General features: G+C 54.8%; 1 protein-coding gene across 3 annotated transcripts in view; it reads left to right on the forward strand.

The window, feature by feature from the left end:
* The window catches only part of ZER1 (zyg-11 related cell cycle regulator), a 31,209-nt gene extending 24,297 nt beyond the window's left edge, over positions 1-6,912 (forward strand). For all 3 annotated transcript variants that reach the window (XM_027035321.2, XM_027035322.2, XM_053204531.1), the window contains 4 exons: positions 205-393; positions 1,595-1,692; positions 3,106-3,208; positions 5,222-6,912. In XM_027035321.2, coding sequence (XP_026891122.1) covers positions 205-393; positions 1,595-1,692; positions 3,106-3,208; positions 5,222-5,279 — 448 coding nt within the window. In that variant the 3' untranslated portion in view covers positions 5,280-6,912. The remainder of the gene's footprint in view (positions 1-204; positions 394-1,594; positions 1,693-3,105; positions 3,209-5,221) is intronic.
* Positions 6,913-8,216: the final 1,304 nt, after the last annotated feature.

Genomic DNA, 8,216 nt, shown 5'->3' on the forward strand with positions numbered 1-8,216 from the left:
CACCGATGGTTTCTTTCAACCCTCCATAAGTAGTCCTCTTGTAACTGTATCTTAAGCGATCTCAGATCCTAACTTTTAGAAGTCACCTGCGTATGGATAATAGGTGATAAATCAGCAGTGCATCTGGCATCTGGTTTGTAAGCTGGGGTCCAGCAGCTGGGGTCTGAAGAGGGACTTAGAGGGGTTTTTCTCTCCTCTCGGCAGCAACCTGCTGGAGAGCAAAGCTGACGGAATTGAGGTTTCGTACAATGCCTGCGGTGTCCTCTCCCACATCATGTTCGACGGGCCTGAGGCGTGGGGCATCTGTGAACCCCAGCGGGAGGAGGTGGAGGAACGCATGTGGGCAGCCATCCAGAGCTGGGACATCAACTCACGGAGAAATATCAATTACAGGTGCGGAGTGAGGAGGGGTGGGGTGTGCGAGTAGGGACCGTTTGGAGACAGGATGCTCGTTCCCAACAAGGTCTGGTGAGAACTTACCTTTCTTCTAGTTGGGGTCAGGCCTCCCTGAGGAACAGTCCACACAGGGCACACATCTCACCCATAAAGCTTGGTGCGTTTCATGCGCATCAGCACCTGCGTGAACCCAAAGTTTCCTGCCTACAGACATTTGATACATGCATATCTGTGGGAAGAAAAAAGAAGAAGAAGAAGAAGAAGAAGAAGAAGAAAAGACAGACGCACAATAGGAAACAAAACAGGAACCGTTCATGAGCTCAGTCCCTGAAAGGACCTCTATTCACAGTCTAGCACCCCTCTTCTGGCAGTTTCCCTCTGCACGGATTTAATTCTGTGCAGTCCAGCGGGCATCAAGTCTTCCTATCTTGTGACTGAATTTCCAGCCACAGGGTATGGGACTCGATCACTTTCTATGTGCAGATGGGCCGTCTTGTACTGACTGACATTGACGCTGAAAACCAACATTGGGAGGAAGGGGCTCATGCTTGTGGCTTTGCCTATTACCATCATTCCCAAGGAGAGATGGAGTGAATCACTGGGCCAGGGCGTTTGCACATACATTTTTCAGGCTTTTGGACCATGAGTCCAGATGGCCCATTGAAGGCCCTCCTAAGAAGTGTAGGGACGTCTGGGTGGCCCAGTGGGTTAAGTGACTTCAGCTGGGGTCATGATCTCATGGATCATGAGTTCGAGCCCCACGTCAGGCTCTCTGCTGTCAGATGGAGCCCACTTCAGATCCTCTTTTCCCCCCGCCTTTCAAAAATAAATAAACACACTTACACCAAAAAGGCCGTTCTAAGAAGTACAGTCACACTTCTGTTTCTCAGGGTACATCTCCCTGCCTCCCCCAAGACTGGGTCTTTCCTTCTTGCCAAGGCCTCTGTTTCTGCACCACCTAATCTGTGTTCCTCCTACATCCCTTACATGTCCATGCTCTTGACCTTTCTTACAAGGGAGCTCCCTTTATGGAGCCTGAAGTGTGCTGACGGGCCAGATGCCCCTGTATCTGTTGTATCCTATTATCCTGCTTGTGGCTTATCTCTAGGACCCTCCAGGGAGGAGAACCCTTCAACAAGAGAAGATGCACTTCCCCAACCCCTGGCATGAGATGTGACCTTGATTTTTCTTTCTACAGGTCGTTTGAGCCAATTCTTCGTCTCCTTCCCCAGGGCATCTCCCCTGTCAGCCAGCACTGGGCCACCTGGGCCCTGTACAACCTTGTGTCTGTCTACCGTGAGTACCACTCGTCCTTTGGTCAGACACAGGGACGCTCCCCTGGCTGCAGGCAGACTTGCCCTCAGGGAATTTATAACCGGGTGAGGAACACTAAGAGCACACAGCCCTCTTCTTTCCAGAATCTTTGGGACACCCAGCATAATGGCTGGCCTGGCCTCATCACCAGAAGCAAGCCTGGCAGGCCAGATAGCCCATCCAGAGCTCCCAGACAGCTTTCTTAATGCTTCCTGCTTCCAGACAAGTGACTAGTCAAAAATCTCCATGCCTTCTGGAGGATGGAGTAAAACCAACCCAGACAGAGAACTAACCCCTGAGGAAACAGACTTCCCAGGGAACAGGAGAGAACTTTAACACAAACCTAACTTTATTACGCAAAGAGAGTCCCAGCCTCCCCTAGACGCGCCTGAACCGTCCTCTGCCCAGTGGCTTTGGGTGGAGGACAGAGTTGCAGCCCTGGGAGACCTTGATGACAGGCCAGGTTTGACCCTCGTTGTCTTTCTTACTGGTCATGTGACCTCACACGGGTTATTCAACCTCTCTGGGCCTCGGTTTCCTCATGTTTAAAATGGGATAAAAACAGGATTGCTGTAAAATGAGACATGTGACGTGCTTAGGACAGTGCTTGGCCCATACCAGCCCTCCAATAAGCATTCGCCTTTTTCATTATTACTTGAGGCTAGCTTTACCAAAAAATAGTACCTTCCCTCAAAAAGCAGTGTAGTACAGAGGAAAGAGCCCTGAGCTGGGACCCCCTTGGACAAGCCTCTGTCTCTCTGAACCTCAATTCTTTCATCTATAAAATGGAGGGATAAAAATAGCTCCTACTACATAGAGCTGTGTGTGTTGGGGGTGGGGGTGGGGGGTCCACTGAAATGCCCGTTTTCTCCACAGAGTGTAAAGCCCTGGATACCGGGCACTAGAATGTTCTTTATCGGCATGAACTGTGAACCCAATAATAGGAAGGAGTGGTAGTTCCAACCTGGCTGGTCACCAGTATCACCTGGTGGTATTTTGTTAAAAATGCAAATAAATACAGGCTCCTGGGTCTGTTGAATCAGAATGCCCGAGGACAGGGCTTAGGAATCTGTATTTTTACAAAAGTTTCTCAGGGATTGGAAGCCACTGGTTTGGGTGACATTTCCCATTAGGGTGAGCCATGGAAAGAAATGTGACTGCATACCAAAGTAGCCTTTTCCAAAGGATTCACCCCTTGCTCCCACATGGGGCCCAGGAACTCGGGCCCTTGGGGGTAGGCACAAGCACGGCTCCTCCTGGGTGCAGCAGTGTCCTCACCAGGCTGGGTCTTCACCTCACCCCTCTGGGAGGGCAGCCCTCACAGCAAGGGTGGATTCTGGGCCACAGGTTGCCGGAAGACCTACCCTGACCACCTGCTGTCTGCCCCTCCCGCAGCGGACAAGTACTGCCCCCTGCTGATCAAAGAAGGGGGGCTGCCCCTTCTGAAGGACATGATCAAGATGGCCACCGCTCGGCAGGAGACCAAGGAAATGGCCCGGTAAGAGACGGGCAGTGTTTCCACTTGCAGCCTTGGTTTGGGGGAGTGGGGGACACTGCGGGGAGCACCCCCCCGGGGGGCTAGGAATGGCTGAGATTCCCAGGGGCAACTCAGGAGTTGAGTGTGGAGGTGGACAGTGTCCCAACGTCCAGTGGGGGCCTCCCTGAATGTCATTTTGGCCAGTGTGGCTGGAAACTAGATCATCGAGCTCCGAACAGAGCATCATTGCCCTCGTCTGTCAGCTTCATTTTCTTTTACTCCCAACAAAGCCCGTCCTCTCATTACTGGCCCTTAGCAAGTCAGGTCGGAAATCATCATTATTTATTTATTTTTTAAACATTTATTCATTTTTGAGAGACAGAGAGTGAACAGGGGAGGGTCAGAGAGAGAGGGAGACGCAGAATCCGAAGCAGCCCCGGGCTCTGAGCTGTGAGCACAGAGCCCGATGTGGGGCTCAAACCCACGAACCGCGAGATGGTGACCTGAGCCGAAGTTGGAGGTTTAACCGACTGAGCCACCCGGGCCCCCCAAAATTCATCATTACTTTTGGCCAAAGACCTTCTAACTAAAGAGAGGATGCAGTGTGGCAGAGGTCACTGTAGAGACCTGGCAGGCAAGCGTAAGTGGGTTTCCAGGTGTGAAGGCCCCGCCCATGGCAGAGCTTCCGGGCCCGGCTGCTGTGCGGTTTTCATGACTATGTCTGACCCCTCAGCAGCCCTGGTCCCGCACCCGTCAGCGCATGAGCGACTCTCAGGGATCCTGCACATGGCAGTCAGCAGTCCTCGCTTTCTCCGGGATCCATTCCAGAAGGGAGCCTGCTTGCATTTGCCCCAGCTGTAAACACGGTGTAGAACCAGGAGCATCAGGGAGGAGGGCCTGGAGCTGAGAGGCACCCAAACAAGGACTCCCTGGGCTGCTGAGGGCCGTCTGTTTCTGCAGTTTCCTGTGGCACAGGCACTTCATAAACATTCACGGACAGATTTGTCTGAGTTTGAGAATGGTAAAATGAGTGGTTCTCAAACTTAATCTCCCTAAAGAATCACCCGAAAAGATTGTTAAAAACCTACAGGCCCACCCTTTCTTTCCCAGTGGGTCTGGGAGCTATCAGCAGGGATCCCAGGAGATTTGAAAAGCTGGGTAAGACTGGCTCATAAACCTACCCCGGTCCCTTTGAGCATCTCTGTAAGACCTGAGATGTGTATCCGAGCTAGCCGGCCCATCTGAAGCAGGTGTGAGTGGCACTAAGAGGGGGAACTCAGGAGTCACTCCACCCATCCTGCTCCTGTCCTACTCTGGGCGCCTCTTCAGCATATGGAGGCTGCCGTGAACACTGCTCCCGGCCCCTGACCGACCCAAAGGCTTAGTGTTGAATGGGAAGGCCGTCTGGGTCCAGGGTGACTCTAGTAGGGCAGTGGTTCTCCAGGATCAGCCCGGGGGGGGGGGGGGGGGGGGCGGGGGTGCGAGAGACTGGGGCCCTGAGCGCCAGTGGTAGTTCCTGACCGCTGCCCTGGGCCTGGCCTCTGCAGGGTGTCAGGGGCCCTCGTGTAGGGATGGTTGCCCTGGCCCCCACCCAGTCGCCTCAGACCTTCAGGCGAATCTGACACGCAGGCAGTTTGGGGTCCACTGGTAGACTCTGGGGAAGAAAAAGGCCTGGGTGTGCAGGGGGAAAGTAAAGAAGGAAGACAGTGCTCAAGAAAGGAGCAGCGGGTTGGGAAGGTCAGGCCTGAGCCAATGCAGGGGAGCCCCTAAGCGCAGAGGCTCTGGGGCTGAGGGGGGTGGGGAGGAAGGGGGGAGCACAGAGCACCGATGGTATTTGTGGCCACAGGGACCGTTGTCCTGGGCGTTCCTCACGGGTCGGCCGCCCCGCCAGCCCCTTGAAACGCATCACCTCAGTCAGCATCAGCATCACCGCTGACATTCGCTCACAAATACAGCAGCCTCATCAGCTGGGAGGGGCTGGGCCCAGCCCACCCCGAGGCCGCCCCCTGATCCTCTCTTCCCCATGGTCTCCAGCAAGGTGATTGAGCACTGCAGTAACTTTAAAGAGGAGAACATGGACACGTCCAGATAGAGGCCTCCGTCCCCACGGCCGCCACTGCTCTGGACCACGAGGCCAGGAGGAAGCTCTCAAGCAGCCCAGCGGGCAGACCCCCACCGGGGAGCCTTCCGCTGGATGAAGGGACACAGGGGGACTTTTGCACAACCGACGCTTTTCCTTAACATTAGTGAGATATATATATTATATATATTATATATATATATATATTATTTTTTTTGGTTAGGAAGTGTGAAGTTTTGTGTGTATGATTTCTGTACAAAAACAAAAGAAACACTCCTTGAGTCCTCGCAGCTTCCTTGGCCATTCTCAAGCCCCAACTCCAAGCCTTCATCGCTGCCACTCACTCCTGCCCCCCACCCCCAACTAAATGCCTCTAACGTTGTGAGAGTCCAGTCCTTTCCCAGTGACCTCAGACCCTGGCCTCACTTCCCATTAGGAGAGGCAGCAGGCTTTTAACAGCCCACTCCAGCACCCCAACCCACCCCCCAAAGCCTGAGAACCCCCTCCGGGCTCCTGGGTGTGGCTGATGGCGTTCGGGATGAAAACTAGCCCCACTGGGTCTCCCAAATGCCTTGGTGCTCCCGGCCGTGGGCCATCTGGGGCGAGGAAGTGAGTGCTCAGGCCCAGGCAGCCCCGGCCCCAGAGGACCCTCAGGAGTGGGGCTCACAGCAGCCCCGCTGTTCTCTGGCCGGGCCTGCCTGAGGCCACGCTGCTACGGAGGCTTCCTCCTGGTCTCCCACCAGGTCCCAGGCTACTGAAGGCCCCAGCCCAGGGCTGGTCAGAACTCCGGCAGATTCCACTGCCTCTTCTGCCAAACAGATTCAGCACCTGCCCCAGCCCTGGGAGCCAGCACCTCTGGGACCGGGGCTTGCCCCTCACTCCCCAGCCCTTCGCCTGCCCGCAGTACCCATGGTGCCCAGGCACCCCACCAGCAGAACTGAGCCGGCCTCATTCGCCTCCCCCACCCGACCTGCCCCGCTGCCTGGAGGACCCCACCTGTCTCTCTGTGAGGCAGGAGGTCCCCACTCCAGCCGGACCCGCAGCAACAGCTAACTGCCTCCAGACCAGCACCGGGCACAGCCTGCAGTGGCCCCGCGTGGCCCTTCCGAGCCTCTCCTCCCTGTCCCCAGGCTTTACCTCGGGAACCTCTGTGCCGTGTTTCAGAGAAGTGTGAGCCGCAAATGTATCTCGAAATATCTTGTGGTCCTCCCTTGATGTAACTCCGAATTGCTTCTCGTGAGACAGGCAGTGGTAAGGATGCCCTTCCAGAACAAGGCGCTGGGGGAGCAGGGCCGACTCTGCAGGCTTCCCTTTGGGGATGACATTTCTTCCTTCCTCCTTCCCTGGGCCTGTTTTTGGATTCTTCTAGCATTTCTGCCTCCAGGCAGGACAGGCTGGATGAGCAGCCCCCGGGAGAGGCACCGGCCTCCCCTGAAGTCTGTCCCTGCCAGCCCTGGGAAGGGGCCGGCCACCCTGCGCTCCCCCAGCTTGGCAAACAGGCCACATCTGCCCCTCCCTCCATGCTCACATGGCCTGAGCCAGACCCTGGGCAGAGCTCACATTGCATTGCTTTACCACCTGGGGCCTGAGTAAATGTCTGTACTTTGGGATGTCACAGAAATACATTTTTGTGCAAAGTGGAGAAGAGCAGAGTGTCGTTTTTGCAGAAGGGACGGGGTCCGGAGAGGGGCTGTGGCCAGTCTGGGCACTGGGCCTAGCGAAGGGACCTGCGACAGGGAGGGTACATCGGGTCGATCTGTGTGCCCGGCCTGGAGGCCCTGTCAGCTGCAGCCTGGGGACAGGTGGCAGATCGGGCTGAAGTTCCTGCCTCCTCTGCGTTCTCTCCATGCCCCCGTGCCGACTGACACTGGGGTACAGCTGGCAACAGCCCAACAGGGCCCCTGCCCAGGGTGGTTGCGTCTGATTGTAGAGACAATGTTATGTGTGAGATTATGCCCCGGCTTACGGGGAGCAGGGAGCAGAGAGGGCGCCCCTTGTGGGCTGGTAGGAGTGGAGGGGGGCCCTGGGGAGACTGGAGTTAGCAGGACAACAGTGCTGCAGGGACAGAAGAGCTAACATAGTTTCTGATAGCTCAAGGCCGCAGCCCTAAGATGACCCCGGCCCCCCTTGTTTTAGCCCCCCACACACCCCGTCTTAGAGCATTTACTAAAAAGGGCCTACGGTTGCGAATCCTTCTGTTCCTTTGAAATGTATCTGTATCATCTACAACTCAGGAGACCTGAAAGTCATTCCTTCAAAGGAATGTTTGGCCTTCAAAGTGTAATGCTCAGGAAGGATCAGGCCCCCGTTTCCTGGTCCGTGTGGGAGGACAGGCACCGAACTTCAATTATTGCCAGCTAGCACACACAGCTGGCCTAATCAGCATTTACACTGAGCAACCCTTTGTAATTTTTCACTTCCCCCAATCTGTTCAAGCCACTGCTGTTCCCTCTCTCCACTCCCTCGTGCTCCCTTTAAAACACCCAGTCACCTGGGTGTTCAGAGCCGCATTCAGTTCACACAGCAGTAACATATTACTGATAAAATCTGTCCTTACCACTTTAGTGTCCGACTTTGTCTGTCTCTGACACCAGCACAGGGCCTGACTCCTGGAAGCTTCAGGAATATTTGTTTCCACTCAGCACACTAACTCACCTGTTGCAGTAACCAAGATTGACTTACACGTGAAAGTCACATGACTCAAATACCTACCCAGGCTAGTCAAAGGTGGGAGGGAATTCACTGATGCAACTGGGGACCTAGAGTTAATCTCAGCTTCAGGAACAGCTGGATCCAGTCAATGTTGCTAAGATGTCTCTCACTCCCTCTTTCGTTACTGCTTATCTCTATGTCTCTATAAGGTGGCTTCATTCTCCTGCCACAGTCTGTCTCCACATAGTGTAAAGACAGCTGCCAGTTGCCCTTATAGCCTATTCTTCAAGCCTGAGA

The sequence above is a fragment of the Acinonyx jubatus genome, chromosome D4 (genome assembly GCF_027475565.1).
Source record: "Acinonyx jubatus isolate Ajub_Pintada_27869175 chromosome D4, VMU_Ajub_asm_v1.0, whole genome shotgun sequence".
NCBI classification, from domain to species: Eukaryota; Metazoa; Chordata; class Mammalia; order Carnivora; family Felidae; genus Acinonyx; species Acinonyx jubatus.